We start from the raw sequence: 24,265 nt of genomic DNA, 5'->3' as shown, positions 1-24,265 counted from the left end.
CTTGTTTTCAACTTGTTAAGATACAGGTTGTAGATGTATTAGAGTGGCACGAAAACCGACCATATACATTTTATAAATTGGCCCAAAAAACTTACCTGTGCATAATTTTAGCTTAATCTGACTTGATTTAGAGGTGCCTCACAGCGCTCAAAGTAACGCTTTCTAGATCCTCAAAAATCATCAAAGGGGGCCCAAGGGAACTCAGAAAAATCGAAATTTTAATTTTGATGCCAAATGACGAAAAATGCATTTAATGTCAATATCTTTTTTTTTTTTTATTTACAACTAGTTTATTAAAGCACAGAGAACAGAGGTCGGGCTGGTGCTCAAAACTTGTGTAAAAATGCCAACCGTTATTTTAAAGAAAAAAAATTACTCAGCATATAGTCACTAGATGTCGCTAAAAACAAACTTAACGAAGATTTGTTTATTTTCGTTAAACATGCACACTAAGGTAAAAATCACTTTCAAGCCTTAATGTACAACCTGTCTGAACATTTTTGAATGGTTATTTGGTATTTAACCACAGAGAACAGAGGTCGGGCTGGTGCTCAAAACTTGTGTAAAAATGCCAACCGTTATTTTAAAGAAAAAAAATTACTCAGCATATAGTCACTAGATGTCGCTAAAAACAAACTTAACGAAGATTTCCCAGACAACCATTTGGTGGGTATATCAAATTTGCAACACAAATATACGTGCAAATATAAGTGTAAACAATTCGTATATAATGCAGCAAAACCAGTATATACGTATTATTTTGGAGGCCATATAGGTACATTAGCACACATATTCTTGATTTGGTTTCTTTTGTCGTAATAAAAACATGCAATGTATTTAAATACGATAAAGAATATGCATGGGACGCACATTGTAGGTGCATATATACGAATTGTCGTAATAAAAACATGCAATGCATTTAAATACGATAAAGGATATGCATGCCGCACATTGTAGGTGCAGATATACGAAAATGAGTTTAAATAACATTCATACGATATAATCTGTAAAATAATATACGACTTCTGGTTGTCTGGGTTGTTTATTTTCGTTAAACATGCACACTAAGGTAAAAATCACTTTCAAGCCTTAATGTACAACCTGTCTGAACATTTTTGAATGGTTATTTGGTATTTAACATCCATCGCATTAACTTATGAAATTGAATAAAAAAATAGAACAGTTTCATTATGTATACAAACGACAAAGTTTCAGATGGTTTACTTACTAACTTGATCGGCAGTAGAAAAGCTATCGATCCAACATTTTAAAGGAATGGCTGAAAAATCTTTATCTTTTGTTTGCATTTTACTGTGAAAACTTTATCCAACTTGATGAACTATAATTATCAACAAGAAAAACACAAATTTTCTTCATATATTTCACAGAGGTTTTGATAACAGGTCTACCAAATTTACTTTTTCCGAGATGCACATAGTTATGACTTATTTCGAGGCGTCTCAGGTTTTTTCTTCTATGAGCTCTCACTTTTTTTTTACTTTTGAAGCAAAGTAGAAATCCTTGAAAAAAAATTGTAGACCTAAAGCCACGCAACGCATCCAAGAAGAATAAAGAAACCTTAATTGATTAGAGGATAACAAATTGATTCAAAATTAGTATTTTTTCATAAAGGTGTGTTGGTTTATCAGTTACAAATGATTAATTTACTAGAAACTAAGGAATTTGAGCATTTCCAAGCGCCTAAATATTAGAATTTAGAATACCAGACACTTAAATATTTGTTTTGAATCGTAGGAAACAAAAATTGTGCTTGCTGTGTACGTTATAAATAGTATTCAAAACCATCCATTGAATGATTGATTGTATGATTTGCAGTGATGAAAACGCTCATTTGAGCTTCAGGATTCAATCCATTCAAACTCTAGCCAACTTTGTTTCGATTCCTACAGTTACATTTTATGTGAGTAAAATGTAAAACTAGTTAATGAATTAAAATTAGTGAGAAAATTGGAGCGTGTGAAACGCAAATTTTTATGTAAACAACAATTTTCGACCACCTGGCGACGAAAATTCAAAACATTATCAGGGATGCCAATTTGATGAAAATCCTTTTTTCCTTAGAAATATTGGGCCACAATTCGATTTACATTACTTTGCGATTTTGAATTCCTCTAAAGAAATGCTATCTAGTGTAATGACACCAGATTGGTCGGTTTTATTTACGAGCTTACGCGGATTTTCAAAGAAAAAAATTAGGAAAGCGAGGTTTGGGGGTGGTACGGATTTCGAGGAAAAAAGTTTTATACTGGGATATATACACAATTTTGGCGAAATCCAAACCAAAAGCTCCTACCAAAAGCTCCAATAAAACTTACGATTTATGATTTTTGCATCAAATAACTATTTTTGCTTAATCAAATTGAACTTATAATCATTTTATAAAATTATAAATAATATCAATGCTACTGAGGTGTCTCGAGAAAAAAAATCATGTTCACTCCTGAAACTGATCAGCCCAGAATTAAAATTCTAAAATTTCACACCCAATCGAATTCCAATTCCAATAGAAAATATAAACCCCTCTAAAAGTTAACTTAATTATGATATTGGTTGCGTTTTAGGAAGTTGAGGATTATAGTTGCATTAGACTGATAGCAGGTAAAAAAAAACACCTGGCAGCCCTGTTCAGTAACGGGGCAGTTCGTTTAGTTTTCGTTCACTTAGCAATCAGCACCATCTAGTGGCTATATGCCGAGTAATATTTCAACGAAATACTAACGTATTTGGATTCAAATTCTTACACACGTTTTCGGCTCATTTTTGTTCTGGGCCAGACCTCTGTTCTCTGTGATTAAAGGCCTTTTACTTTTACAAAGTTTAAATGTGCCGAGGGTCTTTGTATCACTGGTTAGTAGGAAGGGTCCGTAATAGTCGCAAAGCATGAAACGTCAAAATCTGGATGTTGCCTCGTAAAAAAAAATATCGGGACGATTTTTCGAAAACGGCCAATGGCCAAAAATGATAAAAAAAATACAAAATAATAAAAGTGACAAAAAATTTTATGATGAAGTTGACGGATATAAAAATGTGACAAAAAAGATAAAACTGATAAAACAACAAAAATAATCGATTTTATCAAATTAACAAAATGGCAATAATAACTTTTTTAAACTGCGAACCACTGTTGGGCTCAAACATTCAGTCAGCGAAACTTTTTTTGTAGAGAAATTAATCCAACTGTGTTAGATAAAAAATTTCAGGGACTAGATAAAATGAAAATTGATGTTGAAAAACATGCGAAAAAAAATTCGCCTTGTCCCCCGGTAGGACAAGAACTCACATCTTGTGCCTCTCCGGGGCCCATGTATTAACATTCTACTACAGGACACAACCTGGCGTATGAAAGTTACACTGGTCTTTTGGTTAACAACAATGAAAAAATGACAAACATGACAAAAAGGATGAAAATAAATAAATAGACATACATGACAAAAATAACATAAACGACAAAATAACAAAAATGATATGAATTACAAAAATAATAAAAATGATGTAAATAACTATTCTTGGCCCCGCCCAATCCATCCCAAAAAAAAGTATTGCCGTCTAAGCAGTTTGTGTCGAATTTGAATTTTTTTCTTTCGAATTTAAAGATCACTTGCGGTTTATAACTTTTATTTTGTAAATTAACTTAATGTTTGTCATTGTTGATCTCAGATCGCACATTTTATATTTTGTATAATGTATAATTACTACCAATACACAATCTACCCTCGCATTTGTTGAAGTAATATTGTATGCATTGAAAAAAATGTTTTTACTTCTATCTTAACACTCAGATATGATGCTCTCGAAAACTAAGTCAACCCCCATTCACCATTCCAATTCATCAGGCAATCCACCCGGATAATCGCCAGTTAAACAGGCCGTGCAGTGGCCGACCTTCTCGGGATTGCTTTTAACCATATTCAACTGAACCGCCTTTTTTAGTCCATCTACGCTCAGGTAGGCTAAACTGTCGGCACCCACGTACTTGGCCAACTCATCCGGGTTCAGCTTGTTGCCGATGAGTTCCTCACGTGTCGGAATGTTGATACCCATGTAGCAGGGATACAGCAGGGGCGGACTGGCAATGCGGATGTGCACCTCCAGGGCGCCAGCATCACGCAAAAGTTTAATGATCGGTCCGATGGTATTGCCCCGCACGATCGAGTCATCGATCAGTACCACTCGTTTTCCGGATACGTTCTCCGAGAGAGCTCCAAACTTTTTGGCCACCCCGAGCTGCCGCAAACGGGTACTTGGCTGGATGAAGGTACGTCCCACGTATCGATTTTTGCACAGCACCTCCGCAAAGTGGAGACCAGTCTGTTTTCCCCCGGAAGAAACGAAACGATTATCAAGCTGTGAATGAATAGCATAAAAGCAAGGTGATACTAAAGACTAAAAGCTAACTCACCTCCCTAGCGTAACCGTGGGCTGCCGCTGTTCCCGATTCCGGCACCGAGCTCACGATATCTGCATCGACGAAGGCCTCCCGCGCTAGCTGACGACCGCACTGCAGCCGCACCGAATAAACCATCTGGCCTTCGAAGATCGAGTCCGATCGGGCAAAGTAAACGTACTCGAAGATGCAGAACGCATGCCGCCGGCTCTCGGGACATTCGACAACGTCGATTGTTTTGATACCGTCCCGGGTGAGTTCAACGATTTCTCCTGGCAGAACCTCGCGGACGTAGCGAGCCCCGATCGACAGAAATCCACAGCTTTCACTGGATATGACCCAACCTTCGGCTGCCAGTTTGTCGACTTTTTCTGAATCAGAGAAAAAACTGTGAGATAATGTTCAATCATTAATTGGATATTCTACTCACCATTTCTATAAGAGCCGATGGTCAGAGGGACAATCTTTCCAATACACAGGGGTCTATTGCCATAGGGATCTCGTACTCCATAGATCTTGTCTTTCAACATAATCACTAGTGAGTAGGATAGCGGAGCAAGCTGCATCAGATGCTTAATACGGGCCGGCCAATCAGGGCCATCATCTTCTCCTTCTGGGGGGTTCAGGCAGAGAGCCTGTGTGATCAGCTCCGAATCACTGTGGGTGGATAATCCGACGCCTCGTGAAAGTACATCTTTCCTGAGGCTCTCACAGTTTACCAATTCTCCATTGTGTGCTACTGCGAGTATTCCATGAGCTGTGTGTACTACGAATGGTTGACAATTCACCTCTTCCGAAGCTGCCGAAGTCGAGTATCTTGTGTGACCGATACCCAGGTTTCCCTTCAGCTTCTTCATCGAGTCATCCGTAAATATGTTGTTGATCATGCCCATGCCTTTGTGGACGTTAAAGTTTTTGGCGCATTTCCCTTCGCTGGTAACGATACCAGCCGATTCTTGGCCCCGGTGTTGCAGTGCCACCAGGCCCAGACAGATGACCTGCGCAATATCGATCTGAGTAGGCCATTCTCCGGTCGCGATCGCCCCGAAGACTCCACACTCATGTGTCAGACCACTCTGCACAGCTCCACGCCCAAGCCGTTTACCCTTGATCTGAAACTTATCTTCGTTTGCGGCCATTGCCGTTTCACTGTCAGTATGGTCAATGGTAATGCGCGGAACCGTGAATGCATTGGTATTGAGCATCTCGGGCTCCCCGGTCGTTTGTTCTAGGTTGAGTGCGTCCTCCGATTGGTCAATGCAGCTGTCTGTGATACCGTTCAGTTGATATGGCGATGGTGACGAACTGCGTGGCGTTGCTCTACTCTGATCCGCTGATGACGGAGGATCCATTCTGTGATGTGAAATAATGAACGGAGATGGACGTCAGCAAGTGTCCAGATCAAAACAAGTCTAGGAAATTCTGATTCAATCTAGTGAGAGTTGTGCATGATGCAGCATTCAGACACTTTTATAGTAAGCCAGATAAGGATTATAAGTAGTTTAACACCGGCACAATGTTTAGACATCCGAAGCCGGAGGGCTTGACCTGTTATCAGGCAAGCCACAACACGTAGAGTCACTCGATCATTACACACAATCGATCAGTGTAGCCTATATTCGGCCAATCTCAACATAGTTTGTTGCCATGGGAACGATTGTTGCGATTCGTAAACAAGTCATTTAGATTACAACGGTGACCGATTCGTAAACAATAAACATGTTATGAAGACATTGTGCGTTAAAAGCGGCATTCAAAAGTGCCCATGCTCCAGTAATATCACGGTTGGGGGTCAAAGGATGAGGGCTTGAGGAGTACGATTAGGAAAATATCAAAATGATTTTGAAAAAAGACAGTTAGCGGAATTTTTCAAAACATTGTTATTGTTCTGCTTCAGAAAGGGGGTAGGCTTAATAGCGGCAAACATACGGGAAAATTGTGCCTACACACAAGCACACAAGCATTTGCGCAAAATTTCTGAATTTACTTTCATAAAAATATGTATTGTATTTTTTGTTAAGTACCGCATCGCCAATGTAATTACATCACTAAGTATGAAATTGACTTTCTTTTGCACATAGTTTTATTGCGATAATCCTGCGTTAAGGGGGGGGGGGGGGTAGGGTCTAACACTTTCAAAAAATCGATTTTTTTATTTTTTTATTTTCTTATCGTAAAACATTTCAAAGATGTTGTGTCAAATTTTCAAGTCAATTGAAGCAAAACTGTAGAAATTATAGGCCTTTATCTCCTCCTATCTTAGACTGCAAGAAAGCAAGAGCAGAAACTTCAAACGCGTTTTTCTCGAAAGCACATTTTTAAAGTCCGTGGACATCGTCATTTGAAAACTGCTTATCCGATTCTTTTCAAATTTGAAACATGTTTTCTACATATAAAATACCAGACCCCAACGTTTTTGTTTTTTGTTTTTTTTTACTTTGGGGAGATTTTACAGATGAAAAATGGCGGATTTTTTCGTGAAAAATCGTAGTTTTTACTTCAAACAGCCACAAAAATTTCATAAATTTTTTTTAAGTTAAATAAAAACGTTGGGGTCCAGAAAAAACATATATTTAAAATATTTTGCTCTGATTTTTTGACTTCAGATGATTCTGTGCTGAGATACAGTGTCCACCGCAAATCCTGTTTTTTAAAAAGCATCCGAAAGTGCTCCGTCACCGGCTCATTTTTCAATATTTTTCTACGAAAAAAATACTAAATGTTCTTTTAACAATGCTTTGTATAATGCAAAAAATTTGAATACATTTTTTTGAACGATAGCTCTAGAAAAAAATCGTGAAAATGGTGTTTTTTTTATAGCCGTTAGACCCTACACCCCCCCCCCCCCCCTTAACGTACTCAAAATCCAGTGCAAAGTCGGATTTGTTGCTAGAATAGTCTCAGAAAATGCAGATTGATAAGAAGTTCGAAAAACAGCTCCCTTCCTTTGAAAAAATGTCAAAAATTATGTGTTTCGTGTTTTGTAAATCTAAAGATGTCAAAATGTAACAAATTATGTCTAGTTTCCAATCCACTGCGGTTGATTCATTAAAAAAGTTCGGTTTTACACCTTTTTCACATTTTTTGTGGCATTGATAAAAAAAAATTTAAAAAAATATTTCCATATGTGCAACATATAGCTTCTAACTTCAACTTTTTCAGGCACTAAGTAAACTTTTTCTTTCAAGCACCTAACAACTGACTTATAGCCTTTTTCCTGAAGCATGTCATATTTGGAGTCACGTTACAAGCTTTCCAAAATTATAAGTTTAAGGAAAATCAGTTGAGTAACAAGGGAATTTTAACGGAAATTTTGTTAGGGGTCATTTGACCCCCAAGGGTATGAATAGATATACCACATACTTTTTTCGAAATCTACATACCTACTTAAAAAAATATTATTATCAAAAAATACTTGGGTTTTGAAAATAAAAATGGTCATGTAGAAAAATTTGCGAAAAAACAATTATAATAGGAGTTATAGTTCAAAAAATGTCATTTAACTTCCTCTGGTACCTACGTTTAGTGTTAATTACATGACAAGTTACATAAATTACCAACTAGAAATTGATAACTCCAAACGATTTTGCATATTTCAAACTATGTTTGGTACAATCTTCGGATTTTTATCTCAACACATTGCGGACCAAATACAAGAATTCTCGTTTTTTTAGCTCGCCGCATGTGTGCTAAACTTAGAAGCAAAACTCAAATGTTATAAATTAATAAAACTTGTTTCCACAGAATACAATACTTGTAAAATTGTAGAATTTTATCCAGTGGTTTCTGAGGAAATGCCGGAATTTGGTGTTTCACGGCTCAGATTTCTTTGCGATCCTTAATGTGTTAGTATTTTTAACTTGAAGGAAAACTAAGCGTAACACAATAACTTCAAAATGTGTTTTTTAAAAGTAAGATTTATTACGGTCGCCATGTTGAAAAAAACTAAAACTACAGCACTAATTAGAAAAAAAATCTTGAGGGTTATTAATCCCAAAATTAAAAATTAATCAACGAGCCGTTCCATTCGATTGCATATCAAAGTATGACAAGGCAATGAAACATTCTGTATGTCAAGGTCAGTATTGTCAGAGTGATAATTCACAGGCAGACGTTCGGTTCCGGGTTCGCTGAAATGCTGCACAGGCTTGCGGACCAGAATTAGCCAATGATAACTGCCGAAATCCGACGAGATTTATTTGGCAACAAAGCTTATCTGTCGAATGTATAGAAAAAAATTCACAACCGGTCACGCGATCCTCGTTTCATGCAGTACATTCTAGCGAGAAATTACCCCAATATTTTGAGTCATCGAAATTGTGAGATTTAGAAAAAGCATACGATTAGTTGAGTTCATCTTCCAAAGTGAATCCGGGTTGGTTTCTAAAACAATAATTTTTCATTAACTTCATTAACGCTGTGACATTTGTTAAATGTTGGCTATTTGAAAACCCTCAAGATAATCGACATCGATCAAAGTTTTGTACTACAAGATTCTTAACGTTTCGCATTCGTACATTAACAAAATCTAGAAATTGATAGATTGGAGTAATAAGTGATAAATCTATACTAGTGTTAGAAGCATTGACATGACTGGTCCTCACATTTAGTTCTTCCAGCTTAAAATTTCTAAGATAAATCAGCTTAGAAGAGGGGGTTGATTCAACAATGCAAAATTGCGATTGCTTGAATTGACAGCTGAAAGATGTGAGATAGCTGTAAGATATTTGATAGCACATCACATACAATCAGCATCAATATCTATGGATTAATCAGTCATCGTGTAAGGTTGATTTGGCACCTTCCGTCTGATTTAACAACATTTACGGGTGCAATGGATTTTTGTGCGTGGAATGAGGTTCACAGGTTTAAGTTCCTAACCCTTGATAAATGTTAAAGTGGAAAGGCAAGAAATTTTTAACGAAGAAAATGGATTTCAAATTGCAATCTGAGATTTGAGAACAGTTACAATTAGAAGAAATCTGCGTGTGTACAATTTTAATCATTGCTCTTCATGCTGTTCGCCGTTTACAATACACAGTTTGTAAAAAAATTGCATGAAGACAGCAACGCTTCAATAATTAAAAAAACGTCTCGATAAATCAAAAAAAAATCAGTTTGACATAAAAATTGGTGCAAAATTCAAAATCATTAGCATAATATGTAAATTTGCCAAGCATCCTCCCAAGGTCGAGCACCGGATGTTCAACTCTGTATAGGACCTGATTTCAAATTGTCCATCATTCTGACTGACTGAAGACATCAATCTACCTCAACATGAGGGCGTGTCGATTTGCGAAATTTTAGATTTCGGGATCACAGTGAGGAAAATTAATTTCAGTTAAGTTATTTCACTTAAAGATAAGACTATAATATTTTTTTTTTATTTTCAAACTATCCAAAAATTCATAAAATCGACATGCTCCACTCTGATCCGTGGGATGCTGGTGATAATTTTTGATTTATGGCAATGTTCTCTAGAAGAGCAGTAAACTCAAATAACGAAAGCCAAAAGACAGTGGCTCTCGAGTTCCTCTGCAGTATGCGCTCATATGAATTGACCGGTTCAAACCGGCTCGTTCAAATTTTCTGAGACAAGGGTCAATGGATTATATAATTCGGTTTCGTTGAGACGTTTGATATCATGTTACATACAATGTAAGGGATACATTTTGGAGGGAGATGAACTTCAACTGAGGTTCGACCTATTTTTAGGGAACCATATTTGATCGAAGCTTTGGCTCAAATTGATCAAATCTTTTAGCAAACGATCGTTACTGTATGCTTGCTTATTCATAAGCACTTCTTATTTTGAAAAGTCTCAAATTATGTAGCCTTTGCTGAACACTTCATTAGCTGGATTCCATAACAAAACAGTCTCTGACGCACAGCTAGTACACTTATTTTGAAAATATTTGTCATCGAAACTGAAACTATACCTTGTTGTTTTTCACCGACTCAAAAATAAGGCGCGATTTGTTAGTCCCAAACTGATAATTGCTAACATACAACCTAATAAGTTACTGTCAGTTATGACCTTATCACAAGAAAACCCGTTGATATTGCGAAAACAACCTTCGATCGCGCACTTTCAACTTTAAAAAACAAGAAGCGAGATTGCGACCAAGCAAACCGCACTTCACCGTCGTTCGTCCGACAATAACTGATTTATAAGAGTTTCGCTTTTCATATTGAAATATTGCTGCCTGTCTATTGTCGATTGGCAGGAGGGCGGCTTCCTTCCATGTGGTAGTAGGTCCAGCTTGAATCAATCTATGAACATATATGAGGGACGACGAATCGAGATCCGGAGATGATACCTCGTGGAGAGAATTCGAAGTTCAGCAGGTCGTCTCTCGTGTTTCACTTTATGGTGCAATTTATGCTAATAGAAAACAAGTTTTCGATTCATTTTTCAATTTTGGGGGTTGAACCGACCAGCATAGGTTTTTCAAAGGTCCAATGAGTCTATCTTCACGTTAAGGCTCAACCTATCATCTCTGAGAAAACCTTCTCCTCATCCTAGGATGTGTTAGTTCCGAATCACACGATCACCAATCAGGCCGCGATCGTACACTATTATTGGTCGAGTTTGTAGTGATAGGTATCAACGACAACAGTACCAACTTACTTGTTTATTTTTTTCCCAAACCAATGATGTTGCCTTCGTTGCTGCCGAGGATCGCGTTGCCGGGCCAGGTCCCCCCAAGAGTCTTATCAGATGCGGCAATGGAGAGCCCCGATCCTCAATTGGTTACATGAACTGGAAAACAACAGAGCCGTTAGTTTAGGTTTTTGCTTGATTGGCGTCTTTCGACTAATCTAAGTATAATATTTTGATGTTCCTGGTGCTTGACGATTCAACTTTTGTGCACCCGGCCTTCGATTGCATCTTCAAACAACTGCGGATGATTAGCAACCGAGGTTCTCGATCATTCAAAAGAAGATCACCAATACCTAGAACCGAGAACTAGCCGGTAGAATTGTAGATGGAAAAGTTTGAAAGATATATTTCAACAATCTACATCGTACTTACCTATCGATAATCTAGATCAATCTTGAGGTTCTACGTAATACTTCTAACGACTCGAATCAGAGTAATGAGAACAACCAAAAATGCAAACTACCAAACCTATTTAGTTTGGATAAGACTGATTGTAGAAAAGCACATGGTCCGAAAAGAAGCTCTGTCAGTACCAATACTGATTTAAAAGTACTCGTTGCGATATATGTAGTTTTACGACAATGTTTGCTCTTCACTTTGCAACTATTGCAAAAATTATTGGCTCTCCGACTAAACGCGGACACGTGTTTAGCGATTCCGTCCTAACCGGTGTAAAGTGTGTCACTAGAACAGGGACACATCTCAACGTACCCCGAGAACCCTTTTCTGGAGCTATCCTACGTACATTATATCAGTGGCAGGTTTTGTTCTGTGTTAGCCGTTCTTCTCGGTTACTTTTAGTTGTTGATACCGGGAATCGAGTTCGTCATAAACGGGGGGAAAATAAGGAAGGGTTAGATTTTTTTTACTATTGGACAACGGCAGTATTGTATTCTTTAAATTGTGTATTTTAACACGTTCGGCGCCAAGCTCGTCCACTTTAAAATATGTCCAACGTTGAAAAGCCATAAAATAACGTCATCTGGATATATCGTTAGATCTTCAAGTCTTGGATCGAGAACAGATTTTGAATTTAAAATTGGAAAACATTGAAACCATAAGATGAGGAACGCGGTTTTCTGCCGTTCCCGATTCTGATTCATTATAAGTCGATCAACGAGTAAGATGTAGCGGCAAAACTCCTCGGCCTTCCTGACGGTCAAGCGAAATTGCGCCAGATCCAACCAGATGAGATGACGATTTTTTAGCTTCCTAAGGAAGCATCTTGAATGGAATGATACTTTAAGAGTTAAAGCAAAGTGCCTCAACAATCCCTTAAAACGTGTAAAGGTAAGTCCGCCAGTTGCATCTTTGATAAAATTCACGAATGATACGAAGATCTTAAAATGATTATAATCGAAACACACAAAACAAACAAACAAACCGAGTTAAAATTAAGTTCTTTCATGGGAAAATTAATTTAGCTTAGCTTAGCTAGATTGACTACATACATCCACCGGGACACTGAATCCGAAAAACTCTTTACTATTGTTTACAAAATGATCACCATAGATACGGTTTTTCTTATTTTAATAGTTAAATAATGATATCACTATTCGCCTCTTATTGTTTCGAACACCATGATCGCAGGCGTGGCTCAGTGAAAAGAATTCCACATCGCCAAAGATTGCTACTGCGTTGTTGACCGAGACTATCAATTTTGTGCAAAAGTCATAAGAATGATACTTGGGATTAGCAACTCATTCTCAATGTACAAAACTCTCTTTGACTATCAATAACGGTGCCGGCCACGTCCTAGTAGTCAATAGATAGGTAAGAAAAATATAGAAACGGATAGGAGAAACAATTTTGCGCCTTAGGACCTATGTCAAGGCTGACTTCGGGCAAATCGCAGGTCCAAAATTTTACTTGGCAACGGCTCGGGGGGATGTTCCAGCCAAATTTAAATTTTTTTTTGCCGACAAATTTGTTCGAATTTATTTCATTGAGAGCGGTGGCAAAAAACGAAAGTTTTCGTTACAAATAACACAATGACGCCGGAACTATACCAAAAAGAGTGTCTCCAAAAACGAATTTTGCCGTTCATTCGATCCCAGGACCATCCCTTAATAATGTTATTGCAAGATTTGGCATGCTGTCATTACAGCAAAGTCGTTCAAGAATGGTATGTTATTTAGTTTTTTCCGAAAAATATTAACCCACAAAAACTGACCTCAGTTCCGCTCTATTGAGAAATACTGGGCAATCATGAAGGGGAGACTAATGGCAAAGGGGAAGGTTGTCAAAGACATAAATCAGATGAAGACCTGGTGGAATAAAATGGACGAAGAAAGTGTGGCCGCCTAATGAGCCGTAATACAGGAAAAATTCGAGAATTCCTTTGAAACCGTGACGAATAGTTTCAATACGTATTTTTTCTTGAAAGTATGAAGAAAACGCTACATTTGTATAAATAAAGATCATGAATTTATTAATAAATAACTGAAATACAGGCAATTGTTTTTGTTCAAATTTTATCTGAAGTAAGCTTTAACAAAAATTTATTTTTCTAAGATTTCCTAAAACCTATTCGTGATTCTTATCTATGAAAAGGCCAATCGAAAATGAATGTCTAAACGTTAAAAACTCAATGAATACGCTTAATTTTCCAATTTCAGTTCAGCATCACGCAGAGAAAACTTGGATTTTGAAACAAAACAAAACTGACTTTGATTCAAAACATTCATTTTTTGGAATCAAAATCCTGTTTTCTTTGAATCAATGAATTATAGTTTTGATTCAAATGAATAATGTTTGAAAGAAAGAATTAATTTTTTGAAACGAAAAATTTTGGACTTTGATTTTAAACAAATTCTTTGATTCAAAAGAAAGTTATTCAATTGCACATTTCTTTAGAAACAAAGTAAATTTTATTTCAACCAAAGAAAAATGTTTTCAATGCAAAGGAATAATTTCTTTAAATGAATGCTCCAAACTTAGAAGGTTTTTCGTATTGAGCAAGAAGTTAAATCGTATTAAAAACCTTTACTAGTCAATCGGAGTTAGTTATTTATGAGGATTTAGGATGGAAAATGGTGAGTTAATCCGTAAATCAAAAAGTGAAATTTTCTAATAAACGTTTGAATTGTTATAGGACGAATTTCGCCCCAAATCCACCGGCCTTATTATCTTTGGCCCGATCTTCAGCGACAATCACTAGTCGGACCAGCCAGAAGCCGACCCACGGAAAATGCGAAACTTTTTCAACGAATTGGTGAATAAAAAAGAATTTAAGGTTCAAACCTGTTTCTTTTCATTATTTAAAACTCATAATAGGAACTTCGTATCAACATATTTCTTCCAATTGGAATAAATGGAAAATGGTTCAATGAATAAATGCTTTAAAATCTATATCTAAATTACATTGGAGCAAAAGAAAATGACTTTGAACCAAATGACACTGGTTTTTGAATCAAAGCATTAAGATTTTGAATCAAAGATTTTTCAAAAGAAAAATTCTTTGAAACAAAGAAAAATGCATTTGAACCAAAGGAATTTTTATTTATCCCAAAAACAAAGGAAAAAATCCTTTGTTTTTGCGGCACTTTCCTTTGAAATAAAAAATCTTTTTTCTGCGTGATATTATTGGACATATTTAATTTCTTGATTGTAGGTGAACTAACAAATTATGTTCAGAAAACTGTTATAATTTGTAGTTATGTGAATCCTTAGTTCTCTCATGGGAAAATGGTTTTCTATAAAAACAGTACAATATCAAATTGCATTACGTGGCGATGCTATTTCTTGAAATAACTAAGGAAATTATGCTTTTTTTTTAGGGAGATTCAAGCCTCGAATCGTGTGGAAGATACTACGGTCGCTTTTTTTTGACTACATGTTTTTTGAGATCACCTCGAGCCCTTTATTAGATCACCCTTAGAGTGAAATTTTTTTTCATTGGATTTACTACGGTTTTGACTTTACCGATTGATTTATGGGTATTATTCAGTATACTCAGAGAAATCTTGGTGTTTGAATCAAAAAACAATTGATTTTGATTCAAAAAAAAAAAAATATTCTATTGAAACAAACTTTTTTTTATTTGATAGAATGTATTATAAGTTTGATTCTAAAGAAAAATTTTGAAACAAAGGATTTATTCTTTGAATTAAACAAACACTTTGAATCAAAGAATTTGTTTTAATTGATAGCGGATTTTGCGAAATTGAATGCCAGCGAATCAAATAAAGCAAATGAAAAAACAAAAAAATCGTGTTTTTAAAACTTCTATTGCATTGTGCTAAACATAAATTAGAGCTTTATTTTTTGCCGACGACCGTGGCCTAGAGGATAGTGTTGAAATCTTCTAAGCCAGAGGTCATGAGATTGAATCTCGGTCACGGCATACAGAGTACTCTTTCTGTGGGCTGGTGATGTTAGCATTATTAAGAAGCTAGCCATTACATCCTTGAAAGATGTACGCTTTACTGTTAAGTAGAATTTAGATCTCTTTGAAGAAACATGAAGTTTCACTGAGGTCCTATATGGGTGTGTTCGTGTGTTCAGTTTGAATTGTACACACTTTCCACTACCTTTTATAAGAAAGCTGTTCTAATAAAATATGGATTTATAACTTATAAAGATTTCCTTTTTAATAGAAGTAAAACACGCTATTAGAGACTCCGTTCAAGAACACGGCTCAAGATCGAATGATCATGTATTAAATTCTTTTGTTGGGTGGAGTTACCCAGAACTCATCTTTTATGAATAGATGAACAATCTTATCGGTTAACTTAACACCAAATGATAAAATTATCGGGATATGACACAGTTTATATATTCTTTTTTTTTCAACTCAAATTAAATATATATTGAGTCACCCATGCTAATGTTCGAAAAAATTTATGGTGTTGCATATATTGAGGGGCAAAAATAAGCAGAAAAAAAAAACAATATTTCTATCAATCTCAAGCTGAATGTGCCCGCCGAGAAAATGTTTTTTTATGTGTCACAATCTGAAGCAGTTGTAATAGTTTGTCATTCCTTTTTTCGTTAGTAGGTATGGTTTTACAAGTATACAAAAGTATACCAAACTTACAAACATGACCAAGCAATATTTGCAGTGTTTCTCAAGCCATTTTCTTAAAACTTTTCGTGACAGCTATTGTATAAAAAAAAATCAAATATAAATATGATCTTTTTTGAGAATTTTAGTCATGATCTCATGAAAAGCGCAACAATACTTTTTAAACTAGGTTCAATTACTCCCTGGTGGCTCCAGAGAGTAGAGGATGCTTCATTTATCTCATTTTCAAAGTAAATCTTCACAGCCTTCAACTGTTATCCATTCCAATTTTTTTTTTCAAAAAAACATCTCATTTTTAAGATAATTTTTTTTTCGTTATCGTAACATTTGACATTTATGTCCACCCATAATCTAATTTCAATGTCAAAAACCTTAGAGATATAAATTTTGGTAATATTGGCCCAGAACACATGCGATGGTCATTGTATCGAGAGTCATGTGAAGTATCAACATTCGAGGTACTCCAGATTCACGAAAAAAAAAACGGTACGATTACTCAGGCCGCGCACAACGAATATCAGCGCAAGGATAAGGCAGCCGGAGCCAGCAACGACGACGCCACTCTTCTCCTATCGCGCGCGCACATACAAAATTTAAAGCTGGCGATGCACATCTCATCCACACGGATCATGTTAATGATCCGCGGCACTACTGTCAACAACAGCGTGTAAAAGCGTATTTACGCGGGTCCCTTTCGGCGATGAAGCCCTCGCTAGCATTGGTACCTATAAGAAAAAAAATAATATTAGGAATTCTCTCTCGCGGTTCGCGGCTGTTACCAACACAATATTCCGGATCAACCCAAACGCACACCACCGTTGGCCACTTCAAGTATAAATATCGCGACCGGTTGTCGTTACCAACCTATTATCAACGTTATATTAGCAGGAATCTTTAGTTCTACAACTCCACTGAAAGCGTTCGGATCGTTTTGTTTGAGTGTTTTGCTTCTTTTTTCATCTGCGTTTTTGTAGAGGCTCTCTTGTGAATAATGTCTGGCGTCAAGGAAGGTAAAAGTTTGACGATATACTTATACACACAATACCTAATCACTGTTTTTCTTGAAAAATATTAGTTGGAGGATACAAGCTGGGCAAGCTGTTGTACGAAGGCAAGACCAAGGAGGTCTACACCGTCAACGGAGTGACCGACCAATTGCTGCTGCTCAACAAAGATCGTATTACGGCGCACAATGGCGTTCGGTCTCACGATCTCGAGGGAAAGGCCAAAATTTCCAACCAGACCAATGCCAAGGTGTTCACCCTGCTGAACAATGCCGGCGTGAAAACGGCTTTCGTCAAAACGGCCTCCGATAATGCCTTCTTGGCCCGCAACTGCGAGATGATTCCGATCGAGTGGGTAACGCGCCGGCTGGCCACCGGATCCTATCTGAAGCGTAATCCCGGGGTGAAGGAGGGTTACCGCTTTTCGCCTCCGAAGCAGGAAACCTTCTACAAGGACGATGCCAACGACGATCCCCAGTGGAGCGAGGAACAGATTGTGTCGGCCGGGTTCAAGGTCAATGGCGTGTTGATTGGTGAGTGAGGTTTCTTCTATTCATATGATTGGAGATAATTGGCAATTGAGTTTTACACTATGATAGTGCAACTAACTGGTCGAAATCATTTGAAATATGACCGGATTTAATCATGCGTTTTTTTCAGATGGACAGTGGTATTATTTTCTACAAAGAAATTTTAACGCTTAAAGACCTGACCGCCATTCTTGAGTCTGAGCTCATAAAAAGTGGGAACGCCAGATTTCGCACTTTATATCTCTGCGCCTACTGAACTGGTTTTTACTAACATTAACCATTGAATTACTCGAAGTCTCAAATTATTCTTTAAATACGAAACCTTTTTGTTAACCTTCAGTATTTTTTTAACTGGATATCAAAAATTTAGAGTCAACTTAACAAGTTTAGGAGAGAAAATATTCGTAAATGTTTCGTAAAACTGAATGTTATGAATGAAGTTCGTTCATCAGGTAGTTCAATAAAAAATTGGAGGACTAATAACCGAAAAACATTTTTATGCCAGCCACTGATCAGTTTGAAAGTAAAGTTTTGCAGATTGAATAAGGAATTTATTTTTTACGACCTACACAGCAAATTTTTTTATTGCTGGAAACCAGCAAAATTTTGTTGGGTTTTGTTCCGCTGGCTTTCCAGCAAAATGGATTGCTGAAAATCCAGCAATCTGAAAAACGTGCTTTTCTGGAATCCTAAAAATGTTCGGTTCAAATTGATTTGTTTTTATTGCTTTATTTTTCCTTCCAAAATAAGGAATATCTGCATTGTTTTGTTTCATTAATTCATTTTATTTATTCCATACTATAGATTTGACATACAAATTTTGCAATTATGATGGTTTCCAGCGGCTGTAAATTCTATCCTTGATGAATTTTACCGTGGCGCCCCAGCAGCTGCGTTTGTTCATTCTCTGTCTCTGTCATTCTCTGTCCCTGTCATTCTCTGTCTCTGTCAGCGATTCGGATTAGTTGCTGAAAAAACCAGCAAAGTAGATAATGTTAGCTGGTTTCCAGCAAAAAAATTGGATTGCTGGAAATCGAGGCAAAAATTTACAACTTGAATTTCATCATTGTAAATTCGGATCGGCGAAATTTTAAGTTTCACAACGAGTTGCATACAAAATTTTATGCAAATTCGACTATGACTATGATAATTATCAAGTAGGTCTTGTATCGTACTTTTGCAAGGAAAAACAGTATCCTTCTCTTGGCGTAAATGACAAGTAAAGGTATGGACAACTGTGAGTTTGTAACCTGTTTTCAGGATATTATGAGGCTTAAAAATTTCCACATATTTTACGTTTATTGGGTTTTACCTCTAAACACCTCTTTGGCTAGGCTTATTTGAATCATGAGTTTGTATAATGGAGAAATGACGATTTGCGACATTATTTCGTACAAAGAAATTTAAATTTGAAGGATGATCTATATAAAGTTTCCTACTCAAACTACATTTTAATTACCTTCTGTTTTCTCCGATCTCCCCTCGCAGGACAAGACGAAGTCGACATCATGCGTCAGACGTCGATTCTGGTGTTCGAAATCCTTGAACGTGCCTGGGCCACTCGCAACTGTGCTCTGATCGATATGAAGATCGAATTCGGAGTCGATACCGAGGGTCAGCTGCTGGTGGCCGATGTCATTGATTCCGACTCCTGGCGTCTGTGGCCATCGGGAGACAAGCGTTTGATGGTGGACAAGCAAGTGTACCGTAACCTGGCCTCGGTTACCGCATCCGATTTGGACACAGTCAAGCGCAACTTCCTGTGGGTCAGTGAACAGTTGGATAACATCCTACCTAAGAACGATCATCTGGTAGTGATCCTAATGGGAAGCCCTTCGGACAAAGAACACTGTCAAAAAATTGCCAAGAACTGTCGCGATCTTGGTCTTAACGTTGAACTTCGGGTTACCTCTGCTCACAAGGGAACAACCACCACTCTCCACATCGTCCAAGAATATGAAAGCGTTCTGAGCAATTTGGTATTTATCACCGTTGCCGGACGTTCTAATGGATTGGGACCGGTTCTGTCCGGAAATACCAACTATCCGGTTATCAACTGCCCACCGGTAAAGCCGGAAAATGTCAACCAGGACGTGTGGTCTAGCTTGAATGTGCCGTCCGGGTTGGGTTGTGCCACCGTGCTCTATCCGGAAGCGGCCGCCTTGAACGCCGCTCAAATTCTCGGATTGAACAATTTCCTGATCTGGTCTAAACTGCGAGTCAAGCAGTTGAACAACTACTCCAGCTTGATTTACGCCGACAAGGGATTCCGTGGAGTTCAACGGTCGGACTAGGTCGATGCATCACTATTTTTAAGTTTGATTAGATTTTAAAAGATTTATGGTACAAATATATCCACACAATATTATTAAGATATTCTCATAAAAACTTTCGTGTTTCTTTAATTTATTCCCTTACTTATGTCGTACAGTTTTTTTTTAAATTTCATTACAATACAGTTAAACGGTCGTCGGTAGGTCGATATCGTTTTAGCCGTCTGTGCTGATAGTTTGTTCAATCCCCGAGAGGAAACCCGCTAACACAGTTGCGCCGCAAAAGTTTTTCAGGTTTTACTTCTTCTTCAACATCACTATTTCTTGAGAAAGTCGAACATGTTTGTTAGATGTTGTGAATCCTTGACTACAGTTCTAAAAGCTGTTATTGAAATGAGCTTTCAGTTAAAAGTTTCGAGAATCATCTCAGCTGTATTGTAATCAAGTTTAAGTCCACGAATGATCCTCGAACTCAATCACTTCGTTCGAGCAATTATTCTATTGTTCCTAAGAAAGCTGTTCAAGAAAGAAAATTCCAGTCATTACACTCATCATTTTACAGAATAAGCACGAGAGAGCGACAAATTACGTAAATATTTTTTGAGTACACCCACAGATTAGACTCTGCTGAAAAATTGGCACAAGATACTGTGCCAAATTGGCATTAACAAGCTTTGTGACCACATGCATTGTCCTCCCAGCGCAACCACATTGTATATATCTAAAAGAAACCAAATAAAAATGCTCGTTTCTGCATATCACGCAACAAGACAAAGGAGGATGGAAATAATCACGGGCCAAGTGACGGGCAGCCAGCAAGGTATAATCGAATAAATCGACCGGGCGCTGTGCGTGTGTATGAAAACACTAGAAAAACACTGAGCAATAGAATACTTCCTTGTTTCGAACCAACGGCAAACAACCACCGGCGAAGCTACCCGGCGGTAAGCAAGAACAAATTCGAATGAATTGACCGAGTGCTGTGCGTGTGTATTAGAGTGCCCCAAATGACCCGACCTTTGAAAAAGTTATGTGCTGCAAGCTAAAATTGATCCTAAGCCTAGTGAAAGATCTCATGCCAAATTTGGGCCAGATTGGTTGGATCACGGGAAGGAGTCGCTCAACGAGCCTGAAGTTTGTATGGGATTTTCAGACATTTTGTTCGGGAGAAACACGTAAAACCAGTTTTTCGTGGATAACTTTGGTTTCCTTCGACCAATGGACTGGCACCCCTGGCTCAAGCTGAAAGTGTTTTTTAAGTATCAGTTTTTATTAAGCCGATTTTCAGGTGTTAAATATGTGCTGCTGATAAATAATTTCATTTGGAGCGTTGCTGAAGTGTTTGTGCTACTGACGGTTATGGAGGTATAGGTAAAATTGTCGCAGATAACAGGTAATTTAAGAATTCTTATTTTTCGATTTTGCAATGGTTGTGTGATGACGCGTCAGTGCTTGGTGGTTCTAAAAAATTCCGCTAGTGACATACAGATGTCACTAGTAGAGTTTAAAAAGGGTTCGCGTACCTTGTGCTACCGACATCTGGTGAGTAATTTTTTTTTGTGTTAGCGCTATCTAGGGAATGATTTTTTAAAATGTCTGTTAGATATGTGATAGAAATGATAAAACTATTTGTTTTTCAAGATAAAGAGATTGAAACACATTTGTCATAAAACGCAAACAAAATTCGAAAATCCTTTATCCTGAATCAAGTTAACATAATTCTGCGCGCGCGTGTGTGTGTGTGTAGCGTGGTGAAAATTGACGTGATTAGGTTCGTTCGGTCGTCGGTGTTAATAAACAAAGTGTATTAATGCTGCTGGAGCAAGAGAGCAACAATGGTGATTTCCTCCTCCGTTCAGTTGCTTGCGAAAAGTGTACATCAGGCAAGCGAGGCGCGATCGGATGCGTTTTTTCTTTCCTTTCTTTTCCTCTTTCTCTCCCCGTTTGCATAATGCGTTAGAACGTTTTTGCTCGTTAGGTCGTTCTTGCTCTTCTCGTTTTAAACGCGTGAAAAACTTCGGTGAGTTGCACCGGCGAAAAATACATTATACGTGTATGACAATGCCACGTTAGGACGTTTTGCTCTGCTCATATTAAGCGCGCGATAAAATTGTGCATTGTAAGTGTATGGCAATGCCACGTTAGGACGTTTTGCTCTCCTCGTCATAAACGCGCGGTAAAATTCGGTGAGTTGCACCGGTGCTAAGTACATTGTATGTGTATGACAATGCCACGTTAGGACGTATTTGCTCTAAATAAAAACGCGATGAACTCGATAGTGTGCGACGCGACGAACATTAAATATTTAACTTTGCTTTGATCACATCCCTTCCCAAAGGGAATCCAGATCTAATTTACCTTCCCGACTGACAAACCACCCTTCCTGTGACGACCGTGGAGATTTAGAGGTGTATTCGGTCTCTAGTAGCAACGGAAGTCGAACTAACAATCCTTCCCTTTCCCCGATGAACCGTAAGGACGTGGCCGGCGCCGTTATTGACCATATAAGATAAGGAACCTTCGAAACGTGTACACAGAAAATGGTAAGCTAATCCCAAGCCCCATTTATTTGGATCTATGTACAATTTTGATGGTTCTTGTCAATCACGGAGATGCAACTACTGAAATGTACGGTTTATCTAAGCTCAAGCTAAGCTCAAGCATAACTTTGGTTTCCTTCGACCAATTTCTTTTGAAAACGGGTTTTTTTTAAAGCCCAAGTTATGACAAATATTTTATCCGAAGACTGCAAATCGATTCGAGTTAAAATAAAAAAGTTATAAGGCTTTAAAAATGGGCTTATATTTTAAGGGTGGTATTCATCACGGTTAATGCTGCGTCAAAATGTTCGAACGTCCCGACTCGGCCGAAGGGGACCAAAGTTATTCATGAAAAAATAGTTTTTCATGTTTCTCCCGAACAAAATGTCTCAAAATCCCATACAAACTTCAGGCTCGTTGAGCGGCCTTTTCTCGTGATCCGATCTGGCCCGTAACATAAGTTAAATTATACTGAAATCCAATCTTTGTTAACTTAAATAGGAACCTTTTAGAGGAACGCAAGTTCGTTAAGGTTTTCTCTGAAATGTTATCAAATAAATATCTATAGATCTATTGGCATGAGCTCTTGCACTAGGCCTATGATCAATTTCAGCCTGCAGCGCATAACATTTACAGGTTTTGGATTTCCCATACAAATTTGAGGCAGTCTAGTAGTAAAAAAGCTGCGAAGCAAAAAAAAATTCTCGCTCCTCCTATTCCCATTATAAGACAATGAAGGATGATAAAACTGCAGACCAAGCGCCAGGAAAAAAGAGTGAAAAAACGAATGAATCGATCGAGCGCAGTGTGTTTTTGGTAGGCAGAAACACTATACGAAATATATGACAAATATGATTATAATTTTAATGGTATGTTCGGCGGAATGAAAACTAGAGAGAATTTTATTATTTATAGAAATTTGAAAGAAAGGTGGATAGACAGGCATTCGTGCGCCAATAGGGAAAAGTTTGGTAGGTGTTGAAATTTTATGCTAGAGGGCATGTTGATGAAAAGCTCCCATGAATTGTCCCGCCTTTGCTCTACACTAGCTAACTGTACATGAGAAACTGAGATAGAGAATTCCCATGTATAGCGAGCCCAGTGGTTTGAGAGCGTGGTTTTACACACATTTCGAGCACAAATAACCCTCGCTCTCCAACTGACCAAGTAGAACACATGGCAAAGTGGTGAAACTGGCAAGACTAGTAAAGAAAGTTCGATGCTACTCTCCGTCGGTTTTTTTTTATTTTCTTGTTTCTGGGATAAATTATGCAATAGGATTAAAATCGCAAAAATTCCTTTGCTTGAATGTTCGAATGTAGTTAATAATGTAACATTTAGCTCGAGGGCTCGAGTATTTCTGCCAGAAGTCAGATGGGCAATCATGTCATCTTTGGCGCAATGTACTTACGTTACTTACACAGTTTTGTGTTAGGCGCAGCAGACGAATTACCTAATAAGCAATCATAGCAATCTGTATAATAAGTTGAAATTTATCTCTCTACTTTTAACTGTAACTTCCAAGCGGACAAGTCGTGTTCTTCCTACGACCCTTACAGGTTTTGGGCCCAACTTTAAAAAAGTTAACTTTAAAAAAGTTAAAGTCATCAGCTGATCTACCACCCATTGAGCGACTAGTGGGCTATGAAAATTGGACCGTTGGACGTTGAAGTTTACTGTGGAAACTTTCCTCGAGCTAGAAGAGCTTTGAGAAGTCGTCAAGCCGATTCGGCTGGAAGACGGGACTGTTGTTGGATCCTATCAACTAAGTCCACGTGCAGTATGCGAGGACGGCGAGAAGTGTGGGGCAGAGTTTGAAGACA

General features: G+C 37.7%; 2 protein-coding genes across 6 annotated transcripts; one reads left to right on the top strand and one right to left on the bottom strand.

The window, feature by feature from the left end:
* Positions 1 to 3,619: 3,619 nt before the first annotated feature.
* On the bottom strand, positions 3,620 to 20,382 carry LOC129740713 (amidophosphoribosyltransferase-like). Of its 5 annotated transcripts, none has more exons than XM_055732515.1 (5): positions 19,089 to 20,382; positions 11,037 to 11,168; positions 4,836 to 5,758; positions 4,421 to 4,776; positions 3,620 to 4,365 (listed from the first exon to the last, which is right to left on the bottom strand). In XM_055732515.1, exons 3-5 carry the CDS (start codon positions 5,755 to 5,757, stop codon positions 3,835 to 3,837), a joined length of 1,809 nt encoding a protein of 602 aa, XP_055588490.1. In that variant the 5' UTR covers position 5,758; positions 11,037 to 11,168; positions 19,089 to 20,382; the 3' UTR covers positions 3,620 to 3,834. The 5 variants fall into 5 exon arrangements, with proteins under 5 accessions (XP_055588490.1, XP_055588460.1, XP_055588496.1 ...); XM_055732485.1 differs by lacking the exon at positions 19,089 to 20,382 and adding an exon at positions 11,442 to 11,792; XM_055732521.1 differs by lacking the exon at positions 19,089 to 20,382 and adding an exon at positions 11,442 to 11,789 and having other exon boundaries at positions 3,620 to 4,329.
* Positions 16,950 to 20,017, top strand: LOC129740760 (bifunctional phosphoribosylaminoimidazole carboxylase/phosphoribosylaminoimidazole succinocarboxamide synthetase). The gene is made up of 3 exons (XM_055732530.1): positions 16,950 to 17,105; positions 17,171 to 17,632; positions 19,118 to 20,017. Exons 1-3 carry the CDS (start codon positions 17,087 to 17,089, stop codon positions 19,921 to 19,923), a joined length of 1,287 nt encoding a protein of 428 aa, XP_055588505.1. The 5' UTR covers positions 16,950 to 17,086; the 3' UTR covers positions 19,924 to 20,017.
* Positions 20,383 to 24,265: the final 3,883 nt, after the last annotated feature.

This window comes from Uranotaenia lowii, chromosome 1 (assembly GCF_029784155.1).
Source record: "Uranotaenia lowii strain MFRU-FL chromosome 1, ASM2978415v1, whole genome shotgun sequence".
In the NCBI taxonomy this organism is placed as follows: domain Eukaryota; kingdom Metazoa; phylum Arthropoda; class Insecta; order Diptera; family Culicidae; genus Uranotaenia; species Uranotaenia lowii.
Note: the sequence above shows the minus strand (reverse complement) of the source record. Positions and strands in the feature narration are given on the sequence as shown.

Bases quoted from the DNA above. Each gene is read 5' to 3' on its own strand.
- LOC129740713 (XM_055732515.1), bottom strand. From the start codon at position 5,757: ATGGATCCTCCGTCATCAGCGGATCAGAGTAGAGCAACGCCACGCAGT. The intron at 4,777-4,835 runs GTGAGTAGAATA...TCTCTGATTCAG, and splicing joins CATCGGCTCTTATAGAAATG to AAAAAGTCGACAAACTGGCA. The intron at 4,366-4,420 runs GTGAGTTAGCTT...ATTCATTCACAG, and splicing joins CCCACGGTTACGCTAGGGAG to CTTGATAATCGTTTCGTTTC.
- LOC129740760 (XM_055732530.1), top strand. The intron at 17,633-19,117 runs GTGAGTGAGGTT...CTCCCCTCGCAG, and splicing joins GGTCAATGGCGTGTTGATTG to GACAAGACGAAGTCGACATC.